The following is a 25,391-nucleotide window of genomic DNA, read 5'->3' on the forward strand; positions in this document are numbered from 1 at the left end:
GAAATAGCATCAACCTCCTGTGGCTGAGGTAACTCGCCCAAAGTCACACAGCCAACACGTAGGCCTGGAAGCCAGTCCCATCTTTCCGAGCTCCATGTTCTTTGCACTATGCTCCTCTCCTGTTTATTAATGTACAAAAAAAGTGTATATTAACGTACAAAAAAGTCCAGTCATGGTTCACATCCTGGAAAATACATTTTAAGTGAAACATGGGCCCTTTTACTTTTCAGAAAAGGCTACTTGTTTTGTTGTGTGGGTTATGTTTTAATTAATTCCATATTTTGTTACCAATTTGGAACAATCTGTCCTCAGGGAACAGATCTGGTTTACTTATAGAAAGCTGGCTGAGGGAGGGAGGGACTGGGGTTACAAAGTATTCCTTGTAGGAAATCATCTAAAAAACCTTCTCAGTTCTCCCTCCACCATACAAAAGTAAATTGAACATTCCAGAAAAATCCCATCTTCCCTAGAATAGGTATGATTAGAGCTTGCAAATAAACACTTTCCTCCGTGTGTTACCAGCTGTGCCAGCAAGATGGGGCTGTTACCTCTGAAAAGAATAAGAGGCTCCCAGAGCTTGCAGGGGCCGGCAGGGGGTGGGGGGTAGCTAGAAGCAAACTGCAGACCCGAGGAGTATCACCCAGTGAGAAAGCAGAATTGGGTCTGTGATGTTGGGACCAGTCACAGCTTTCCTTTTGGAACTGGTTCTGGGGTGCAGAAGGATGTCAAACCCATAGCTCCGAATTCTCTTCTCTTTCCCCTGCAGATGAAGTTTACAGATCGACTCTAAGCTAATTTTTAAAATAAGCAAACCATGACCTCATCTTTCACATTTTGCACCTGCTCCTCCCACACGTAACACACCCACAATTTTCAGGGTGTCCTCTTCCAAAAATATCCACCATGCTCTCTAGTTCCCAGAGTAACTCTTGTCAGGGAGGAAATAGCCCAAATAATTGACTAGCCATAGGTGACAGGGTCAAAATGCCAAATGTATTAGTTTGCGAGGGCTACCATAATAAAGTACCATGAGCCAAATGGCTCAAGTGACAGAAATTTGTCTCACGGTTCTGGGGCCTAAAAGTCTAAGATCAAGGTGTTGGCAGAGCTGTGTTCCCTCTGAGGTACCAAGGCGGAATCTCTTCCAGTCCTCTCTCCGAACTCCTGATCGTTCCTTGGCTTGTGGCAACATAACTGCAATCTTCACTTGGTGCTCTCTATGTGTGCATGTCTGTGTCCAAATTTGCTGGAGGACACTAGTCCTCCTGGATTAGGGGCCCACCCTACTCCAGGATGACCACATCTTAACTAGTTACATCTGTAAAGAAGGCCACATTCTGAGGTACTGGGGGGTTTAACACTTCAAAATATGAACTTGGTAATGGGGATTAGGTGGGTGGCTAGAAGACACAGTTCGAGCCACAACATCAGCTAAGGTAGTTTTGAATTCAAAATCAAACTCAAGAGAAGGAGCAGAATGGATTGCCCAAAAGAGTGCCTCATATTATAATTCCAAGTGATGGCATGGACAACTAACATATCATATTGGTGGGGTGGCGTGGGGTGTGATGTTAGTACTCAGACACCCGAAATCTTATGCTTACAAGTAAGGGGATACACATTAATTGAGGTTGCTATTTGCAGAGATACACTGGGGTCTCTACAAAACCCTAATTTGTATTCACCAGTTTTTAGGACAAAACCTACATAGGTATGTGGAAAAATTTAGTGTTGAAGGAAACCTTTAGCCAGTTACAGAGTGAAAAGGAGCATCTTGAGAACATTCAAAACACTTTAAATTCCCTGATAACTTAATCGCAAAGTGCTTCTAGTCCTAAAGTTCTGCTTAGATATGTTTGCCAAGCGGATTCTATATTAAAATTGGGTTTCCTTTTATAAGATGGAGTGGGGGGCTTCTGTTTTCCTTGTCAGTTTGGGTAGGGGGAAGACTTACAGTGTTCTAGTCATTTTCTTCGCTGGTGTCCGCCGTTAGACTGAGGAGGTATTTTGTGAAGCTGAAAACCATCCGTGAAATTAAGCACCAGACCACGTAGCAAGGACCAGCGTATAGCTCTGGGGCTGAGCTGAAGTATAGCACAGGAGACAGGAGCACAGACTATGGTGGCAGATCTCTGGTTCTGCCTTGGGCAAGTTACATGGCCTCTGTAGCCAAGGTTTCTCATCTAAAGCTGTCCTTTATAGCGTTGTGGTAGGTATAAAATGAGATAGCAGATGGCAGAATGTCCACTATGGTAGCAACTGCTCAATCAGTGGTACTTCTTATAATTGCACCAGAGAACTAGGGAGGGAACCTTGGAAAATTGAGCTAGTCTCCTTTTGTCTTGTCAACTTCTTGGTTGTATGAGCACTGGGAGCCCAGGACTCTAGGAGTCCTTCCTCATTACTTGATTCACTTTCATACTTCTCTTGAAGACCAACCAGCGGGTCCTGGTCTTTTCCTTCTATCACCCCTGCATCTCTGAGGCTTCTGGGAGATGTCACCATCCAACATACACACATGACTGTACCATCAGAGAAAGGAATTTCAGAGTCATGACTGTTCACTAGTGAAAAAGTTAGTTTGGGAGATTTACTTCCTCAGCTGTGGAAAATTTCCTTATTTTCTGTATTCTTGATGTTCTGGCATTTGGGGCCTTCCTTGATCCCAGAGAGACTGACCTTCCCAGGGTTTAGCCAATTCCTAGAAATAGCAAACAACTCCCCCTGAGAGTGTGCCTCTGATATACAAATCAACCAATCCAGAGCCCACACCCCAACTCTCTCCTTTGTCAGACTCTCATACATCAAGACAATATTGCCCCTAAGTCATCCCAAGCCAAGTACTAGACAATCGGAGACCATCCTATAGCTCAGAATCTGCTGAAATTATTCAAACTACCAAATCCTAAGATTGCTCAGAGTAGCTACCATGCTTCACCCAAACCTTCCCTTGAAAACCCCAATAAAGGCTTTGGGCCATGTTCTCCCTCCTTCTCCCCCTGCCTCCTAACACTGCTGCTTCTCCATGAAGCCCTGAAGGGTGTGCTCTTCCTCCTGTTTCTAGGGATCTGTGAGTGTAAACTTCTTCCCTTCTGACAGTCATTTTCCTGTCTGCGTGTCTTATCATACTTGATTAAAATAAATCCCAGGTACATCTGAGCATAACAATTAGCAATCTCACAGACCTGTTTCCCGACCTTTTGTCCTATTTCCATTCTCCAAGCTCCTCGACTTCAGCTATTTCAGTCCAGATGCCCACTGACCACATCCATCCAAATATCTCTTCCTGACCACACAGAAGTGGAATGGTGTGCTGGATCAGGTACCACCCCTAGCTGGGAGTCAGAAGAGAGAGACTGAGTGTCTCAGCTCTGCCAGTTATCACTGTGACATCACGGGAACACTGCTTCACCTCTGTGAGCTTCTAGAATGATAAAACCAGCTCAGGTGGGTCATATGAAATGTTTCAGAGATTCACTCCTAATACATTGGCATAGGCAGCTGCAGTTAACCTCCCTCCCACCCTCACTCCATCATCCCAACACACTTACTCAAGGTCTCAAAGCTAAAATTGCTAGAAGACCTATGGAGAGAACCCAGAATCCCAGACGCAGACTGCTTCCCCTTACCACACCATATTTGCCTCGTCCTTGGAGCCTCCATTAAGGAGCCTAACAGATATGAGGAAACTTATCCAGTATGTAAACACTCTTCCAAATCCTAAAGATCTAGCAACCTCTTGGATAAGAAACTGCTAGTCTTTGCAAACGCTCTCCATATAGAATAGTCATTGTGAGGCTAATATTTTATTGAACACTGTGTATTAAACATAGGGCTAAGCCCTTTATATGCATTATTGTATTACATTGGTTCAGTAGTGTTATTATTCCCATGTCACAAACAGGGAATCCAAGGGTAAGAGGGATGATTTTTCCAAGGTCAACCAGCTTGTAAGTGTGGGAGCCTGAGGAGGTAGCACTAGTTGTATGGTTCCAGAGCAGGAGATCTTGACCATTGTGCTCTCCTACTGGATGTCCCCTCCCTGCTCTTCCTTCTGCCTCTGCATCCAAAGCAGCTCCCCTCAAAGCTGACAGCTGCAAATGGTGGGGACTCTCAGTGGCAGCTCTGGGAGGGCTGCCTCAAGCTCCATGTTGATCCCTGCTTCTAACCCTGAGGACTCAGCCACCAGGGTCTGGAGATCACCTTCTCAACACCAACGAATATTACAGTGGCCAGTCCTGTTTCTTTTCTAAGAACACTTTCTAATTTTAAATAGAATAATTTCTCTTCAATACCCCTCCTTGAAAATGAAGCTTCTCCCAATAACTGCCAGTTCAGGACCCAGCCATGAGCCAAGAACATCTCTTCAGTCAGATAGGCAACCCAAAGAGAATACTGGTGAGATTCTACTGAGTAAGTACTCACACATGCCAGTCAGCCCTGTGCTATGACTATTCCATGCACTGGTTCATTTAAACTAAGACCACAGTCTATGTGCCTGATGACTTCTTGTTGCCCCTCCATGCCCACTCTTCCCCATTCTCTACCCTGCCCTCTGCCCCAGGTTTACACATGTGGACAGTCCCCATGGGCTCCCTTGTCACTGGCTTCTGGCTGGTTTCTGCCAATGGAAAGCTCTGGTAGAAGACTGAAGGGAAGGAGAAGATTAAACTTAAGATACTTCTGCTCTGGCTTCTTCCCTTCAGGATCTCCTTGGGTTAGATGTCTTCCTCACTCAAAGGTCATCATGATTCTCAAGGTGACCCTCTCTTCATGATTCTCTTCTCTTGGGACAGAGAAGCCGTCCTCACAGGAGCCCCTGAAGGCTTGACAAAAGTTATGCACCTCAGAATATCTTCAAACTTCTCTTTTCTTGTCTCTTCCACATATAACCATTACAAAAACCCTGGTGTGTAAAGGGTTAACACAGCAAATTTGGGGTATTCAACCCGTGTCCATTCTAAAGAAAGAAGTGGTTCTTGACTAACTCCTGGGAGGTAACCTCTATGCCCTTGGGATATTCTGCCTGATACCAGATAGTTTATGCTAATAATGTGATTTATGGCAGGGGCATTGGGCCAAGTGGCATTAGTTTGAACTCTGGAAGGACTGGACACTGAGTAACTAAGGTCAGCTTCATAGGCACTCCATGTCTGAGTAACTAACCTCCAAGAAAAACCCTGGTGCCGAGGCTCATGAACTTTCCTGGTTGACAGTACTCCACAGATGTTGTCACACGTCACTGCTGGGAGAATTGAGCCCTTCCCAGGACAACGCTGCTGGGAGGGACAACTGCGAGCTCACGCCTATTCTCTCTCCTGGACCCCACACTGTGTACCTTTGACCTTTGCTGATTTTAATCTGTATCTTTTCACTGTAATAAACTGTAACCCTGAGTTTTTCTGCGTCCTCTGAATCCTTTTAGTAAATCACTGAGGCTGAGGGTGGTCTTGGGGACTCTGAGTCACCTGGGAAACTACAGTCCAATCATAACTTACTGCCATGATGGGCGGCCACACAGGTGAAAAACAGAAATATGCTCATCATCAAGTGGATTTTCCAGGATGGGAAAACTGGGGGCAAGGGCAGGGGTGCCTGGTGGTCTAAAGATAGTTCTAAGTATCTCAAGGGGCTTCTGGACTATGAGTCTGTGAGTAAGGTGACATGGGACAGGCAGATAGAAATACATCCAGGACCCAACCTTTGGTGCTCCAACTAGAGGGGAGATGCTGGGTTGAGAGGAAGAGGGTCTAACTCAATGTGACATTTCTTTTTTTTTTTTTTACCATTATATTTCCAAATATTTACTTTTTAAATTTTTTTAAAAAATTATTTTAATTCAATCAATTAACATATAATGTATTATTGTTTTCAGAGGTACAGGTTCAATATGACATTTCTCATACTCTTGTGTCATGTGCCACTTCTTTTATTTCTAACCCAAACGTCCGGAAAAAAGAAAATTTTCTGAGTCTGAGTCCTCTAAGAGAGAATGAAACAACAAGAGAAAAATACAAATATCACAATCCTTCAACTTAGTGTATTTTCCCTTTATAGGATAAATTGCCATTGGCTTCCTACCAGAGTAGGTCTTGTAACCCTCTGTAGCTACAGATTGGAGCAGCAGACATTAAGTGAGCCACAGGGGTCCCCCATCCAGCCCCTGTGCCAACTCCCCCACTCACCTGGCCCCACTGACATCAACTCCGACCATCAGCTGCCCGTTCAGTGAGAGGATCTCATCTCGCAGTCGGACCTTCCCACTCTTCCCTGCTGGGCTGTTCTTCCTCAGCTCTGTCACCCAGATGCAGCCAACGTCCAGTACGGGGCCCTGATGGGTCTTCCTCTTTTTGCCCCCTCTGCGCTTTTCTCCATAGTCCCCGAAAACAGGGATGTTCCCAAAACTGAGGCCCACAGTCTCTGCGTCCCCCAGCTCCCTGGTGAGGTACACAGTGCAGATTTCCATGCCTGGGGGGCTGTGGTCAGGTGGGACCGTACTCTCATCCACAGCAAAGTTCAGCTGGATGTATTCCTGCAGCTTCTGGATGGCCGCCTGGCAGAGCCGCTGCTCTGGGCCATCCCCACCCTCCCGCAGGCTGTTCTGCAGCCACTGGTAGAGGAGGGGCAGGTGCAACATGGCATTGTCCTGGGTGATGGGCATGGTGCTCACTCCCAGACACCAACATCATGAGAGGACCTGCTTCTGGGGGCTGGACCCTGGAAGGCCCCATGTCCCTTGGGAACCCTGGCTGTCATCAGCTTTGCCTGTGTTCATGTTCAGGCTGGCAGATGAGCCTAAAGGATGCCTACTTGAGACTGGGCTGTTTGCTTTTGCAAGAGGAGGACAGGACACAATTAGAACCACAGTGGGGTAATTGCTGTGCCTGGAGTGCTCACCAAGAGAAGGACGGAAGTGTCTGACAAGTTCTTGCTTGGTTCCTTTCACAGCGGGGCCCATGCAAATGACCCAGAAATGGGGTATGCCTCCAGCAGCCAAAGCATGACCTCACCTGGTCCCATTTATGCCTGGAAGAGGAAGAAACAAAAAATTTGGGTCACAACTGTGAGCCCTCTGATACAGAACACATGGCCTCATGTAATACAGAAGGACTACGTTTGCTTTTTTGAGCCAGGAAACTCATGCCTCTCCTCATTCCCCAGCTAAGATCCCTCCGCTCTGTATACACAGACATACTGACAGACACAGACACACAGATATATAGATGCACACGTACATACACACCCTTCCCCCAGACAGAAACCTCTGGAACAATGACTTTCCCCAGGAAGTTTTCCTGATCATCAGGGAAATAAGATGACTTTTTTCTAAGACAACTCCCATCAAACTCATATCCAACCAGAAGGCTATGTGAAAGACTCCTTAGAAGACTGTTAGAGGGGTTCTGGACATATGTAAGAGCTTACATTCTTAGGGAGTTAAAATCTATGTCCATTTGTCTTGATCAGCTCAACTGCATACACGGGAAGGCTCTCCACTCCAGGACTGACAATGATGCCAAGAAGAGGAAGAGCCAATCAACAGCACAGAGAGGTTTGGGCTCTGGCTTAGGACAATACCCATCCTAAGCTCAGCCATCATTCCATCTTCATCACGTAGCCTCAGAGGGGATCATGTCCCTGCAGCTATTAGTCACTTCTCCTCTTTTCTTTTGGTAAACTGTTGCAACTGATCTACTCTTAGTCCAACCCCAAAGCTATCTCCTCCAGAGAAATGTTTCTCCATGCTTCTGGGTGCAGAGACTTGGCCTCTCCTTGGCTTTCCCTTGACCACACTGCTTAAAGCAGTGATGCATCCCCCTTGCATTGCCAGCTGCAACAGGCGGGTCTCCCCCATGAGAGCTGGCAGCAATCTGGCCCCTGCTGAATCCTGTACAGTGCCTGGCACACAATACATCCCCACAATGAAAGGCTAATTGAATTCCATTGCCAATCCACCAAAGAAAATGTTTACCTCCATCTTTCGTAAACACAGAAAAATGACTCTTTTCATTCTCTTCTCTGAATTTCACTTTTGCCCAGAGAAAGTCAACATAAACTTGCCATCTAAGATGGAAAACATTCTCTAGCTTTCTCAGAAAGTAGATTTAACAAGGAATAATAATAAATGGGAGAGGTGTCAGAAGGCATGTCAATAATACATGGACTTATTACTCAGTAACCATAAAGAAATTTCCAACATAGCAAGTTTTGAGCTTCCAAAGAACTTGAGTGCCAGCTATTAATTGGTTCCAAATAAATCAAAAGCTTAGCAAATATAATCTACATAATCACATGCCTATTAGAAAAGAAACGCAAGATCAAAGAAAAGATAATCCACAAATGTACAAAAACTGAATGTTCCCCTTGGCCAAAACAAGTAACACCTCTCGCTGCAAAGTGACTCCACACAGACATATTAAAATCTTATGAATAAATCAAAATATTTTCCATCAGGCCTAGCAATCTTTATGAGTCTCCATTTTCTCATCTGTAAAATGAGAAAGTTAAGCTAAGTGATCTCCAAGGTCTGGAGAGGTCCTCAAATACAGTGACAGTGTCTCATTCATTGGTGTACTCCCTATCCCAGCACAGTGTCATCAACTTGTAGACTCTCAATCATTTAAAACAATTTTTTAAATACCCTATAAATTACAATTTTAATGGTCAATGATTCAGGATATTAGTCACAGTTCAGATGGTTGCATACATATGAAAACAGGGTAAACATCTTGGGCAAGTTGCTCTTTAAATAAATCTGATCGAAGAAAACCCTAGAGAATTTTTCTTCTTGCTGTCAACTTGTATTCATTCAATACATATTTCCCGAACATCAATTAAAAACCAGGCTTTGAACTTGGCACTGAAAATATACCATCAATAAGGCAAATTCCTCGCCCTAAAGGAATTCATAGTCTATTGGGGAGATGCCTAAATAAGGGAAACCAGTGTGTAATAAGTCTATGACAACTCTCTTAACAGAATTGACAAAGGTACATTCCTGGAAGTCATGTTTGTGTAATATAAGCCCCCCAGCCCCTGGTGATGGCTCCAGAGCTGGGGATCTCATACAAGCTGGAACACAGTTCTTCCGTGAGAACTAAGCACTAGGACCGAGAGAGAGGGAGGGTCTAGTCTTGAAGAGAGCTATAACTTTTGAACTAGGGGCTCTGGATGGCAATGTTCTACCTGCTGTAAACTGAGTAGCAAAGTAGCAAGGAAAGCCACCCTGCCAAGAAATAAAATAAAATTAATTAGGAGAAGGCAGAGGTGCAAGACTCGGGAGAGAACACTCTGGTTTCTCCACAGTATTCCTGGAAGAGGAAAAAACAAAAAATTTGGGTCTTAGTTTCAGACACCCTAGATAGGGCTGCATTGTTACCCTCCTCTTCAACCCGAATGACTATATCAATCCTTACTTAAATTACATTTAAAAAATTTAACTACTTAGGAAAAAAGAAGAAAGGTAAAGCAAAACTAAACTAAAAAACCCCTTTAAATGAAAATAAACTTTACCTTGAGTTGTTTCCTGCACTTTGCAACTCAAAAGTTGTTAATAGGCTAGAGGTGAGCAAAGCTGGTTGGCTCAACATGGAGCAGGGCCAGGAGATATCATCCTGGGAGCCCACCCTCTGACTGTGAATGCTGTGGGGGCAGGGAAGGAGTTTTCAGAAAAGGAAAAATTATTTCAAGATATTTAGTCTTATTTTGGTGTTCATGGACTATATAACTTTTTGAAATCCATGCCTATCATTGGGAATTTTCCAGTAATCCTTCCAGCCCCCTGTTCCATCAAGTCTTTTTCCTGTTTCTATAAACAAGGGGAGTAGAAGCATTCCAATCTACTACAATGATTTGAAATGACTCAGGGCATTAGAAAAGATACACAATTTTGCAATACTATAAAATGAGTGGTTCTTTCACACATCCAATGAAACATTCCAGTGAACAAAACATTGACCCAGAGAAGATTCAGAAGAGCAGAAACCTGCAACTAATTACAAATACAACCTCCCTCAGTGGCTGACCTGTGCAGAGGTCTAAATGCTTCTCATCTTGAAGATCAATTTCAACAGGGAGCAGAATTTGTAGACATGAAGGTCCACTGAATGGTCCAGTTCACTTTTGTCTATCATACATAATTCTCCAATTAGAGTCCCATCTCAAAGCAAACAACCATGATAATTTAAATTAATTTTGACTTGCCTGAAGCTGACAGCCTTAGCCATTCAAAATTTAAAATGAATGCTTCTTAACAGATTTTGATACTGTGTTTAGACTCTACCAACTTTCTCAGATCCTCTTTCAGTTACATTATGCATGCACAGCAGGGCAATATCACCCACAAGAGGGTGAAAAGTAGTTCTGGATTGAGGAGGCCAACAAATCTTAGATATTGTAATGGCTAATGCCTGCCTGCAAAGTTCAATCCTATATGACAGAATCTTACCCCTTAGTATCCAATATTTTATGTTAGAATTTAAATTAAATTAAGTTTTTTCTCCAGGGTGAGGAGAGCAGGAAATTAATGCAAAAGATGGAGAAACACTGAATGAAGTGAAACCAATCATCTGGCCGAAGTCACAGCCCCAGAGTCACCTGAAGTCCACGGGCTAACTCCTGAAACTGGCAGGGGGGTGCACAAAAGCGTCCTTGGGTTTATCCAGACCTTATTCAAAGACAGATTCACACTGGGCTATCTTGTACTAACTCCTCGCGATTGTCCTGAATTCTTGATGTCCTCCTATTCTGTACTCTGCTAAGTTCCAAGTTCCTTAGTCTTCTTTTCTGCTGGGCCGGATTCCTCTTTTGACTTTTAGAAAATCTCACATTTTAAAAATAAACTAATGTTGATTAAATATTTACTATTCATTCAACAGATGTTCAACTGAGTGCCTGTCACATGCAGGGTCTTCAACAAAACAGACAATGTTCCTACAAAGCCTCATGAAGCCTGTATTGTGATGGTGGCAAATTAGTAAACATAAAACACTATAATGTCAGATGGGGATTGATACTATGAAGAGAATTATGGTAGTGTCATGCTTAGTGAATGACGGAAATATGAGGGGATTAAGAAAGACCATCTGAGAAGAGACCTAAATAAAGTGAGGGGCTGAGGTGAGAGAATCTCTGTAGGCGGGCTGTTCCCTGCTGAGGAGACAGCACATGCAAAGACCCTGAGGTGAGAGCCTGCTTGGGTGCCTAGGGATAGGCGTGAGTAATAGGTGTGTCGACAGAAGAGAGAGGGAGGGGGAGATGCCCCCACTGAGCTAGATGCTTCCCCATTGTCTCATTCTCTATAAAACAAGGGCATCTGACCCTGTTTTTACCAACACTGGCTAATGGCTAATGTTTTCAGAGCATAACCACACTCAGACACTATTCTAAATGAGCACTTTCCAAGGACTGATTACCTTATTTAATTGCCACAACAATACTCTAGGGAGATATTATTAGTATCTCCTTTTTAGAAACTCAGATAAATGACAAAATCAGAGAGGCTAAATAAGGACTAGAGAGGCTAGTTTTAAGTTTAATCAGGACTAGAACCCAGATCCACTGGATTTGGCCATGTAGGCTAGCACTCTGCCCTGTAATCGCCGCTCCACGGCCACCAATGGGCCTCACGTAATAAATAGGTACCATGTGTCAGAAGCCAGTGCCTTTCTACCTAATACCTGTTCTCTCTTTCTTCCTTTATTTTGTTGGGTGTGATATAGTCAACTAAAACTCAGCCTTTCTTGGAGGTATGGATAGTATACACCATAGTTCTGGCCAATGAGATGAAAGTAGAAATTGTTGCATGGGGCTTACACTAGTATTACTTAGGAGAAGAACAGAAAAGAAAAGAAAAAACAAATTCCCATGTTGTTTAATCATTGTTATTTTGGATTTTTCCAGATCCAACTAACTAGCTGAATTAACCCCCAAACAAGTAACACAATGTAATACCCAGAAGTCAGGGAACTAAAAGTAACAGAATCTAAAACATGGAATTGGGTGAGAAAAGAAGGGAGGGAAGCAGATGCCAAGAACTTGGATATCTGCAGACTGGAAAGGTGACCCTAGCTATTTCATGTAAAATATTTGGTGAAAGTGCCACCTGCTATACCTTGGAAAGTCACTGATGTGCTGATTGAGGCTGTGGTATTAGAAAAGATGGTAGGAAACTTTTAGAATAGATGATTTGTCATTCTCAGTAAAGTCTAGAGCTCCTCAACTCAGCCAGCAAGTGAGATGGGAAGAAATACCACTTTGCTAAAGAAGGTACTCCATTTATTTATTTATTTGTTTAGGCACAGAGAGGGGGGGGAGGGGCAGAAGCAGACTCCTCACTGAGCACGGAGCCTGATGCAGGGCTCTATCTCATGACCTTGAGATCATGACCTAAGCCAAGATCAAGAGTTGGATGCTTAACCGACTGAGCCACCCAGGTGCCCCTAAGGAAGGTACTTTGGACATTCAGCCTACAATCTAAATTGCCAGAGAGGTCCATATTCTGGATCCTGCAAGGCTGAGAAACCTATTTTATCAGGAGGGGGTGGATGGTATCCTACCTGGACAGAGATTGTGTACGCCTGTTGCCAAAGGTGGGATTACCCACAGGAAGCCATTGTTTCAACTGTTCCTGCAGCACACATTAAGTAGTATATGTTAAGTTAAAATTTAGGGAGATGGGCAGAACTCATAAGCTAGAAATAAAGAAAACAAATCATTAGGAACTGACCAGGAGCCTATGAAGTTGTTGGGGAATTGTATTGCCAAAACCCCAAACCTGGTTTGTAACAGCCTGGGATGGTTCAATCCTCACAGCAATCTCAAAACTCTTGTTCTCCCTCCCCCCGCCGGGCAATTCACCTCTATAAGAAACAGGCAATGTGTAGAGCACCCAGAAAGGGTGTCTCTCCAAAGCTACCACATATGTGGCCATGGAAGACAATGAATGAAGAAAAACCTCCCAGAGAGAGGTGAGGGCCTTGGAGGGCAATGAACAGGAGTTCTTGCCGCAAGAGGGAGGGGTTGAACTCTTGCTATTCTTGCTCACTAGAATTTGGTCATTGCTATGGAGAGTGACTGCTGTGTTTTCCATCCCTCCTTTTATAAATGGAAGGGGTTTTTTTGTTTTGCTTTTTTTAAAGATTTTATTTATTTGACAGAGAGAGACACAGCGAGAGAGGGAACGCAAACAGAGGGACTGGGAGAGGGAGAAGCGGGCTTCCCGCCGAGCAGGAAGCCTGATGCGGGGCTCGAACCCAGGACCCTGGGATCATGACCTGAGCCAAAGGCAGACGCTTAACCACCTGAGCCACCCAGGTGCCCCCTAAATGGAGGTTTTTATTATAGTTATTCTATATCTTTTCTAGTATTGCACATTAGATGTGTCAGGGCTTGGTCACAAGGAGTTATATCCAGAACTGACAGAAGGGACCACACATCACCCAGGGATCCGGGGCTCTAATCTTGATAGATTAACTGGATGAGGTTTGGGTGCCACCTCCCTTGGGAATGGGGAATCTATCCCATGCATGGAAAGAAGGGTATGTCTGAGTAATAATTAAAAGAGGGAACTGTGGCTATCTGCCTACATAATATTTCTTCTCTCGTTTTCCTGACAAAAGTCCATCGTATTTAAGGAGAAAATATCTGGTCAAAAAACTGTGTTTCCTAGTGCCCCTTCAGAGACGGGTGGCCATAACATACAGTCTTGGCCTATGAAGTTGTTTGGTAGGGTTACCAGAAAGGTTCTTTTTTTACGGGCACTCTTTTTCTTTTTTCTTGCTTAAAATGCATATGTGATGACTGGGGCTTTGGCAGCCATCTTGTGACCAACCATAAAACAAAGGTCTGACATCCTTGAGAATCTGTACCAACCCTAGACATTCTCCCCCCAGACTTATTAAATGAGAGAAAAACAGGCCCCTACCTTGTTTAGTCTTGTTAATTGGACATTCTGTTATAGGTGAACAAAATCCCTAATGAATACATTGCTTTGATTTACTCTTTACCCTCACATTTAAGATCCAGAATATAACCCTGAGTGTTTCAACTTTAACCCTACTACTTTGTCAACTAGCAGCTATTGATTTGGGTCACCAAAACAACAACAACAACAACAACAACAGCAGCAATGCATGGTTTTGCCCCTGAAAGAGCTAAAAGCACACATGAATTCATCCAATGATTTACTAGCACCATTGTGCAGCCCCAGGTATTGTAGACAAACCCACAACTGATTGAGAAACATTGCAAACACAAATGATTGTGATTCCTTTAGGTTGGCTTATGTTTTCTAGGAGCAAGTTACTGGCTAATTTTTAACTATCTACAGGGCTGACTCTAGACTAGTGGCCGTGCATATGAGACAGAAGTTGATCTAACGTTTATTTCATGCAACAAGAGTTAATTGTACCAGGCATTATGCTAGGCGAGGGAAGAAAGGATGAACAGCCCTGTGGAGGCTGTGGTCCACTGGACAAAGAGATCGTTAAATAAAGTGTGTGAAGGGCCATGAAATAGTACATTTGTGGGCATATGATGGATTCTGGAAAGAGAAGCTTTACAAGGTCTATGCTGGGGTTTTAGGGGATGAAAGAGGTGTTCCCATATAAATTATAGAAGACGAGGACCTAGAGGGGACCTCAGGGATTACCACATCCAGTCTTCAATTTTAAAGAGGAGAGAAATATACATCAAGACAAGACAAAGATCCTTTGGTTTCTGGGTCTGATAACCCTTGAAAAGTAGGAAGAAAGGAAAAATAAATGAAAGGAAAAAGAATGACCTGGCAGCTATTTTGAGAACCTAATACTTGAAGATATTGCATGTCCTCAAACATGGACTATTTGTCCAAATAACAACAACAACAAAAAATAGGAATGAATAGAGATTACAGAAATTCATGAAACATCATGCATGTTTTCTATCATGATGAGTGCAAGAAAACATCTGGGGACCAGAAAACCAAAATGAATATTGTAAATTATTTCTGTTACTTCTAAAATATATTTGCCATGGCTTCAAATACTGAAACAAGTTTGTACATCTGAAGTTCAGGACTCTTTACTCAGAATGTCAAAATGTGGTCAGTTCCGGATTAACAATATTTCTGGAGTTTAGGTATCTCAATTCTTTTTTTTTTTAAGATTTTATTTATTTATTTGAGAGAGAGAGCATGAATGGGAGAGACAGAGGGAGAGGGAGAAAGAATCTCAAGTAGACTCTGCACAGAGCATGGAGCCTGATGCAGGGCTTGATCTTACGACCCTGAGATCAGGACCTGAGCCAAAACCAAGAGTCAGACATTTAACCAACCCAAGTGCCCTGGTATCTCAGTTCTAAAATAACATGATGGTTGGGAGAAAGAGGCCATTTTTGGAGTCACATATTTGTGAAACAGCAATCCAATATTTTGAAACAGTTGCTATCTAACATGGATAATTGAGACAGTCACAACTTTTGTGTTAGCAGCACCATAATCATGAGTCACTGTGCTTGCCCATTTTAATGTGGCCATCTTAATGTGACCATCATGTCTACTTTGTATGGACTGGGCAGCCATGATACCACCAATCTGTCATCCACAACCCTACTGACCACACCATCAATATACAGCATGTATCAGAAGTTCTTTTTCAATTATACTTGAGGTTTTTAAGAATTTTTTTGAGTATAGTTGACACACAATGTTACATACATTTCATTGTCCATACAATGTAGTGATTCAACTTCTCTATACCTTGTACTATGCTCATCACAAGTGTAGCTACTATCTGTCACCACATAACCCTATTACAAGATTCCCTATGCTTTATCCCCATGACTTATTCATTCCAAACTGGAAACCTGTATCTCCCGCTCCCATTTTGCCCCACTTGAGTTATTTTTTAAAAATGCAGACTTATTTTCCAGAAAATATTTTACAGTCGTTTCTTTCAGAATTGTACTGTTTAGCTGCTTCTGGTGTTTAGACTTTTGGGTAAATAATCTACTCACTATATTTAAATTCTTAGCATGTAAGTGCACAGGATCTGACTTCATCATTAATTAGCAATGACTCAAATATTTATAAAAGCCAATAATATACTCTGCTATTAGCTAGCTGTAGGTCCCCAGGCAGATCATGTAGCATCTTTGAGCCTCAGTTTCTTTATCTGCCAAATGCAGTGGTTCTATTAAGTTTCTTTCCGGTTCTAGCATTTTCCTGGACTTTGGAGCTGAGTTAGCAAGACAAAGAGGGAGTCGCTAGCCTCATTCAGAAGCATATACACAACACATGGAAGTTTTTTTTCTTTTTTTTTATTATGTTATGTTAATCACCATACATTACATCATTAGTTTTTGATGTAGTGTTCCATGATTCATTGTTTGCATATAACACCCAGTGCTCCATTCAATACCTGCCTTCTTTAATACCCATCACCAGGCTAACCCATCCCCCCACCCCCCTCCCCTCTAGACCCCCACTTTGTTTTTCAGAGTCCATAGTGTCTCATGGTTCGTCTCCCCCTCCGATTCCCCCCCCTTTCTTCCCCTCCTGCTATCTTCTTCTTCTTTGTGCAAGACTGTTGAATCACAGATCTGTACCTCTGAAACACATGGAAGTTTTAAACTGCAGAAGAGATGGGCCAAATTGCTTTATCAGATTTTGAATATCTGCCAAGACAAAGGGAGGAAGGGGGGCCCTGGGGTGGTTTTACGTTCATGTGCTTATAACCACAGTTCAGCTCTTCCAGAAGACAAGAAGAAATATATCCTACTGAATAAAAGCTCTTTGGAACGGCAGAAAAAAACACAAGGTTTCAAGAAGGGGGAGTCAACTTGCCTGGGTCGGGGGGTTACAATAGGAAATCCGGTGTTTCCTTTGAGGACCCACAGACGCTCCAGTTTGGCAAGGGCCTAAACTGTGTAGAGACCAGCCTCCACTCCCTCCCTTCCAGCCTGTTTCCAGGAGTTAGGGCTGGAGCGCCTGGTGCAGAGACAGTATCCTCAGAGGAAACCAAAAGATCACAGAGCACAGCCCGTGTGCCTCTCTGAGCATCCCCTTTGCCCAAGCCTCGCTGTGGGAAAGGACTCAGACGATGGTCATGAGAAGCAAGTCAAAGTCATGGGAGTGAGAGACAAGAGAACCCTCACTTGTCCTCTTCCAGGCAGGAGATGAGAATTAAGGAGAAGGAAAGATCAAAGGAGTGTGATAGACCAGTGCCCACACTCTCGATGGACCCCACATATGCCATCTTGGCTGCTAAGAGGGGTGGGAGAGAAATGAAGTAGAAAGAAAAGAAGACAAGAGATGGCTGAAATTTAAAGGAACTAGCCTGGAAATCATCAGATAGAGGCTCTACTTGGGCACTGCTGTGATGACCTTGAGAGATGAGGAGAAAGGAGGATGGATGCACGGTCTCCTAAGATCATGCTGTTTTGCTGTGTCAGTGTCACTGTGTGGGAGCATGTGCAAAGGTAAAAGATGTGGCTGGGGAAGGCCACTGGTAGGCCAGGGAGGTGCCACAAGGTCACCCTGATCTTGGTCAACTTCCCTCATTCATGTGTTCTGGCTCCCAGGCTCAGAAACATGAGTTCTGTCTGCACATTGAAAGAGTATCTGCCTCTCGAGTGTAAATAGATGGCTACCAGCAAGAAAGCTCATTCATTAATTTTCAATTGAAAATACAATTATGAAGTGGGCAGGATGCTGGCATCCTGCAGACAGGATGCAGTGGAAGGCAAGCTTCAGAACAAGGAGAACCAGGTGAGCACAGGAGGGTCTCCCAGCTGAGGTACTCTCTACTTGCTCTCCCACTCCAACCTGGGCTTTGCAAAGGAAAACTTTTCGCTTAGCTATTAAGACTCCCCTACACTAGACAACACTAATAAAGGTATCCCTAGCTTCTAGCTCCTGGAGGTTTTCTTTTCTGTTCTCTGCATTAACTACCCCCTTCTATTCATACCCCTTTCTCCAAACCGCATACCCTAACATCAGTAAGTGTTGTTTTTTATTCTCTGAATTATGGGCATAATCACATTTTGGTCCATTCTCTCCAAGATTACTATGGTTCAAGTTTTGGATTCCAGGTTTTTGCAGAAAATTTCTTAATTTGGGTATTGCCGAGGCTGGGTATTCGACCGTGTATGATCTATGTACTAGTTTCATTCTCCACATATAAACTTGTCTTCTTTGTTTCTAAGTTCAGGGTTGTGGGGATGGTCTCACTATTGCCCTAGGGTACCAATGACACCTTCCAGATTTAACAAAACCACAGGAGACCAAAGAGTGGTCACGAAGCAGGCACTCTGTGGCATGGCTTTGATGCATGGCTCTGCAGCATGCTCAGAATGGTGTGTGTGAGCTTGTGGGAGGCTAGAACAGGAGGGACACAACTAAAGTCACAAAGGAAAAGCCAGGGGAGTCGATGTTCTCCTTACCACTCTTGACCTGGAGCCCTGCTGAGGAGCCTTATGCTGCTGGAATTCCAGAGAGCTCTAGCATTTCCCAGAGCCCCGCGGCCCTGTGGCAGCATCCCGGCTACACAGATGGGGGAACAGATTGAGAGGGGACCTGAGATTCAGTTGAGAGTTAGAGCACCAGGCGTCCATGACGTCACTCGGCAAAAACTCACTTCGGCTTGGAAGCAGGTTCTCGTCCATTAAGTCAAAGCCCCTTGCCAGGAAAACAGGAAATTGGAATTTTTTTTAAAAAAGACCCTTTATAGTTCTCTGTATTGGAGAAAATGTAGGCACTGGGGCATGTCTAAATGGGGGAAAAGTAGACAAGTTGGATCCATTATGGGTGTAAAGTTTTAGGACAGAAATCTAGTCTTTACACAGCTAGACCTGCAGAGTAGATGATGTGGGCAATAGATGTTCCCAGGCACCCTGCTGATCTGGGAAATTACCAAGATCAGCAAAATGGCCATTACCTGCCACCCACCAAGTTCCGTTGAAGCATTTCCAATAGGTTTTAAGCACCCTGGTCAGATGACTCCAGGTTTGGGATCATTCCCCTGTGAAGGATCATGTGCCAAGTTGGACTCTAAAGGAATCCTGTGAAAATAACTAAAGACCTGTTCTCAACTTGAGATCGCAAGTCTCTTTGCCCAAGGAGGTGATTAAAAACTTGGCCTACTTCCCGAGGCAGATGCTCCTGCCCCCTGCCTGGTGGGTCCTAGTTGTAGCTCTACGCTCTCCTGCCCTGTCTTGTCATTAGCCTCCCTTCCCACTGTCTCCAAGACTTGCCATTACGTCTTCCACCCAAGTCTTTCCCACGGGTCTCATGGCCAGAAGAGAAACAGAAAGAAAGACGCCTATGCTTCTGGGGTTCCTGGGTTGCACTAGATAAACACTGGATTCCTCAGGGAGGAGTCATTCATTCATTCACTCCTTCATTCAACAAATATTTATTGAATGCAATAAATAAAGTGACATCCTCACCCTCAGGAACTTAAAAGCTGAAGCAGTCTTCCCAAGCTGGGCTGAGCCTCAGGATCCCTGGAGGCCATGGGGGCATTCAGATATTTGCATTTATAACAAGTGTTTCAGGTACCTCTGATGTAACAGACCTTTTCTGATGAAACTATTGGTTGGGTAGAACGAGAGGTGTTAGCTACTCCGTGACTCAGAATGGAGACCATGGGAACAAAATCAGCTCTAACCTCCTAATGTTTTAGGAGGCCCCTCATTTCCCAGCCACGTAGGGGTGTTTGATTTAGCAAATAAGAATATATAGTGCCCAGTTAAATATGAGTTTCAGACAAACAATGAGTAATGTTTTAGTATAAGTATATCTTGGATTTTATAGGATGTTTTAGTATATGTATGTCCCATGTAATATTTGGGACTATGATGTTGAAATTGTGTTCATTGTTTATCTGATATTCAAATTTAACTAGGTGTCATGTATTTTATGTGGTAACCTTACATCTCCCCCATCCCAAAATGAAGCTCTTAGAGCCTTTGACCTTCATGCCTTGTCTGCCATTTGTGAAGTAATCCTACCCAGCACCTGTGTTCCTGCCTCAACAAGCCTCTCACTTCCTCCTGGATGCAAATATCACCCATGGGCCACAGCCACCCACACCATGCAGGCAGAGAGTGAATGAGTCAGCCCTGGGATCACAGCTCACCACCCCACTCAGAGGAGCTTCTCTTCCTGGCTCCCTGTCATCTCAGCCTCTGGTCTCATGTGCCCAAATCTGCTACTCCCAGCCCAGTTCCCTTCCTTGAATGCCCCTGACTGCCCAGATTCTGTGAATACTGGTCTTCTCTCACCAGCTGACCTCTTGTCCCACACAATACAACTAAGGATATCATAAGGATGAAAGGAGACAAGGAAGAGAAAACTGTTTGATATAAACACCAGAAGTACTCTACCAGTGACTGTCAAAGTATGATCCTAGAACCATAACCTCCTGGGGTTTACAATCACAGCTGCTCTGATTTTATCAGTTGTATTTGCTTATTTTTCTGGGTAAAATTTTATTTGAACAGCATAGCTCAAAACTGTTTGAAAATCACTACAGTATTTATACACATACATATCCAATTCTATGGCTTATTTTGAGTTGTAGAGGAAACTGTTGACTGTCTGCCTAGCATCTATTCCCTCTTTTTTACCCCCTAGCGGAATACTGATTTTTGTTCAGAGATTAATCCATCCTATTCTGGGCAGTAGGTGTCTCAGCTCTTAAGATGAGCTGATCAGTGGTAACACCCTTCCCTTGCCAGCAGTGGTTTCAAGAATGGACAGGTGACCCAACACTGCTCAAAGAGTCACGAGGTAAAGCCATCTAAGGGTCTTCTGGAAAACCTTGCCTCACTCCTAAGAGAAAGTGCCAAGAAGCAATGGTCCCTCTTCTTCCTCTAGATGTCTTCAGGGCTGAGTCCAAAATCCAGAATTTCTGCTGCCATCTTGATACCAGCCTAAGATGAAGCTTTAATGCTAAGTACGGCACACTGAGAAGGAAAATGAAGTTGACACCTTGATGACATTATGGACCCTGTAGGACCACTGAATATCTTTTCTGTGGATGCCTGTTTGGGTTGGGTTTCTGTTACCTGCATCCAGAAAACAACCTGTTATAGATGTGGTACTGTGCTTGGGACTTCTTTTAAAAGGGAATGTCAAAGACAGACATACAAAAGTAAACTTCTGAGATTTGCAGCAGTGAAGGTGGATCCAGCTGCCTCTATTTTTATCCCAGAGGGCAGAAATGTGCGCATTCTTATTTCTCAGTGTAGGAGCAGAATTGAACTAGCTTTTCCTTTCCTATGAGTTTAGGTAAAAATAGGTCTAGTTTAATGTTTGTTGATGAAGTGTTGAAAATAAATTGACTCCTCCCTCTGACAAAACCTCCATGTTTAAGCAGTCTCAGAACCCCAAGAAGGAGCACATGGTGTTTGAACTGCCTTATGCATTTTTGGCGGGGAGCACAGGCAGAGGTGAAGGCAGAGGTCAGAGTCCCTCAGGCACCTTGGAGGTGCAGAATCTCCCAGCCCTGGGCAGAGCCTGGGCCAGCTCCATCCCTCTCCACCTTCCTGTGCTTGCATTTTCTGCCACCTTCCCCCTCCAGGGAGTGTTGAGCTAACCCCCTGGCTTTGAGGGTGGAGTTCCCACTCTGGAAACTTTCTACCCATGCTGCTTTCTCCTGTTTCAAACATTTCCATATACCTATAAACCAACTTTTCAGAAGAGGGTTGGAGGCCGGACTCTGGGCTGTTGACTCTGAAAAAGTGAGCTTGCTTCTCAGGGATTCTAAATGGTACTATAGAGCCACTAGAAACTCACAACATCTTCACTCCACCAGCAAAGACATAATTAAAGTAGTGGATGGCTCCAAGCCAGGGGCTCTAACTTCAGCACGGCAAGACTGAAACATAGTGAAGGGCGAAAAGAAAATATAATATGGATTAATCATGGACACTAATAAAAAAACAAACACGTGAAACTGGCAAGAGGATGAAAACAGACATATCAAATCAAGGCCAGTTCATTCCCTAAATATTTACTGAGTGCCTACCACACTGTGCCAGGCATTACATGAGCTGCTAAAAATACAAACTGAATAAGTTCTCTTTTTGCCCTCAAGAGATTCCCAACTTTCCTAAGGACAGACACTTAAATAAGATAAATCTCAAGGTATGAAAGAATTCCCTTGCATAAGGTGGGAGTCATTTACACAAGCCAATTCATATGGAATTCTCAGAGCAAACATGCAGGTCATGTATTCGTGCAACAGGCAAAGGGGGTGGTGTAAAGGGCATGCCAGGGTGTTGGGTGGTGTGTGGGGTAGGGAGATTAATGTGAAGGTTGGGGCAGATGACGTTTGCCCTTCCCTCCTGATCCCTTCCTTCCCAATCCACTGACCTCCCTCATGGAGGCAACAGGTTTTGGTTGGTAGTGGTTTTATTTATTTAATTGTTTAAGCAAGGGAATGTTATAACCAGATACGTGATTTCATTTTATTAAAGTATCAACATGGGAAAATGCTCACCATAACAGGCAAGGAAAGAGGTCACAAAGTAGTTTTGATTGCATGTAAATTGTGTTGAGGAATGAAAATCTCTCTGAAGGATAGTCACTAAAATGATCACTGTTTTCATCTCATGGAAGCAAATCTGTGTGGTCTTTCGCCTCTAACTTCCTGCATTTCTAAATGCTTATGAACATACTTTGCTGCGTGTGTAGGTGTGTGTGCATGTGTGCATGTGCGTGTGCAAGGATACGGATGGGATTTCTACAGATTGAGTGCGACTGGACAGCAAGGAGACCTGCTGGGAGACCGTCCTCATTGCTCAGGTATGATATCATGACCACCTGGATCAGAGCAGTGGGAATGGGGCAGCTTCTTGGGCCATTTCAGAGGCTGATTGACTAGTCTAGACCACATGCAAGTAGGTTGGTGGGAAAGGGGGTAGAGAAGAGGAGGAGTCAAAGGTGAGCCCAAGGTTTGGTGAGACCCGGGGACTTACCCAACAGAGGAGCCACTTTTTCACGCTGCCTCTGTCCTTTGCCTCACACTCCAGGCATCTGAATTTGGCCTTCTTGTCAGAGACCCAAACTAGACTTCTTGCCTTCGTTTGGTCGCACTGGCTACACAAGTAGAGGGAAAAGCCAAGTCCTTCCTTCTTACTGTGACAATGGACTGTCCCTCCTCCATGTTCACCTACAGCACCCTGCTACCCACACCTATGAAGTCTTAGTCGGAAACTCCCTGTGTAAACTTCCTGGGCCTGAGAGAGCCAGGTGTGTTATCAGAAGCTCACACAGCTCAGCCTCTTTCAAGGCAACTCAAACTCCAGTGTGGGAGACCTTTGGCAACAACTACTTTTTCCACCTAGCGACTCTTACCACAGATGTGATAGTCCACCAGCTTAGGAAGGCCAACGCATTACCCGGGAGCCAAGCGAGAGATCACACACAAACACACACTGCTGCCTTGTGAGTACAGCCCTCCACTCCCTCTTCCCCTCGCAATTCCCCAAAGCTCCCGTTCAACAAGGAAAATATGGATCTGATTAGGAGGTCTTACGCTGGCCAAACACTTGCAGCCTCATTCTCATCTGACAGACAGGAGGGGGGCCAATTTCCATCAGAAAAACCAGGGGAAATGAGTGACAACTACACAACTGAGTTGGCTGGGCCAAGGAGAAGGAGCTGCAAAGGAGAAAATTGCCTCTATTAAGTCAAATCCGTCCGGGGATAATGGACTGTAGAATCAGTTCCAGGCCACCGCACTCTCTTGCTTGATCACATTAATCTGTCTTTTTTTTTTTTTTCCCCCAACTACATTTCTATTCCTGCCACCTAATCAAGAATAGGTCCCCTCGCCACAGCGTACGGATCTACGGGCCATGAGGAACAGACAAATTCTAACTAGAGGGCAGCACTTAGAATCAGTGGACTAGGCCAAGATCCACCTCCACGTTTCAAAAGGAAAACAATTTTGATTCAAAAAGTTATTTGATAAAGACAACTTTCAAAAGTTTAGGCATAAAGACTTTTGCACTCTATTGTGATCGAGAAAGGCTAATTAGAAGACAAAACTTGCTCAGTGGTGGGCTGGAGTTGGCTCTTGCTGGTTCCCAAAAGCTGACAGTCCATTTTCCAGAATCTCATGAGCTGGCTGACATCGGGTTGGTAGTTTGAAATCAGCCGCTGTGGGAGTATTTACACCATGGAAATTGGCAAATGCTACAAATCAGGTCAGCCTCTCCCCTAGCCATTTGTTAAACATTTACAGCACACCACTGAGCGCGATCCTCTTTTCACGTAAAGGTCTACCTATATACACACTGATGTGTGTGTCTAAGTCAGAAGGTGAAGTAGTTAAAACATTAACTGTTTTAATTCTAGCTAGTGAGACTAACAAATAGTTTTTTATATCTTCTTTTACTTTATATATTTTTTTCTATAGTGAACACATATTCTTTATATAATAACCAACATTCTGGCAAAGGGAGCAGTTCCTTTCTCTTCCGAACTCTCTGACTCACCCTTTTCCTCTCCTTCCTCTTCTTGTATCTCCTCTCATCCTGGCCTCCCAGGTTTTTATTCTCTTCCTAGGGTGGTGATGAAATCCTAAACTACTCACCGACTGGAGGCAGGCAGAAGGCCAGGTGATGAGAACAGGTGAGCCAAGTCTGGGCTCCAGGTGCAAAGAGCCCATACTCTGCCCACGCCAGGCTCACCTGCGGGAGTGACTTGCCTTCTGGACCTTTGTCCTGGGTGCAAAGCTGTTATTGGTAAATGAACAAAGGAGCGATGGCCAGCTGAGGACAGCAAGGCTCTGGGGATGGGTCAACACCATTTCTCCAGGGATTCATCTCAGCTTTCACCAGCTACATACTGGCCACTCCTATCATCTGTAAGGCAGGTGACCATTCAACACTTTCACATCTAGCACCTCATTGTATCCTTGCCAGAGTTGGGTGTTCTCTGGACTTAGCAGACAGAAACCCAGGCAGGGAAAGCCCACGTGATTCACCCAAGGTCACACAGCCAAGAGCAGAGATGGGACAACAATCTGGGATTGATAATGAAACTCGGGATTTTTCCTCAACTATATTGAGTACTTCACAAGACCCTGGATTTTGGACTGTATAGTTTGAATGAAATGAGCTCCCATTTTCTCATGATTAAAGAAGTCTAAGACAACCTTTCAAGTAAAGGAAACTGGGGATACTAACCCCAGTTTGACTTGGTTTTGGAACCAGTTTATTGTCACTGCAGGAAGATAAGAGTCTGCCATGTTCTTTCCTACTCCCTGTACTAGAAGAGATTTTGAGTGTGGGCTGAACATGGGCATTATTGCTGGTGACACTTTTCGATCTCTTTCACCTCTTAATCCCACAGCCTGTGAATCTCAAAGACCCACCTGTTGCCTCCAAATTCCCCTGCC

General features: G+C 44.0%; 1 protein-coding gene across 2 annotated transcripts in view; it reads right to left on the reverse strand.

The window, feature by feature from the left end:
• The window catches only part of PDZD2 (PDZ domain containing 2), a 212,534-nt gene extending 205,873 nt beyond the window's left edge, over window positions 1-6,661 (reverse strand). For both annotated transcript variants that reach the window (XM_088023529.1, XM_028098107.2), the window contains exon 1: window positions 6,186-6,661. In XM_088023529.1, the coding sequence (XP_087879655.1) occupies window positions 6,186-6,661 (476 nt within the window). The remainder of the gene's footprint in view (window positions 1-6,185) is intronic.
• Between the last annotated feature and the right edge of the window lie 18,730 nt (window positions 6,662-25,391).

Source organism: Eumetopias jubatus, unplaced genomic scaffold, assembly GCF_037043125.1.
Source record: "Eumetopias jubatus isolate StellerSeaLion01/CBP00866 unplaced genomic scaffold, mEumJub1_p1.0 scaffold_5, whole genome shotgun sequence".
Lineage (NCBI taxonomy): Eukaryota > Metazoa > Chordata > Mammalia > Carnivora > Otariidae > Eumetopias > Eumetopias jubatus.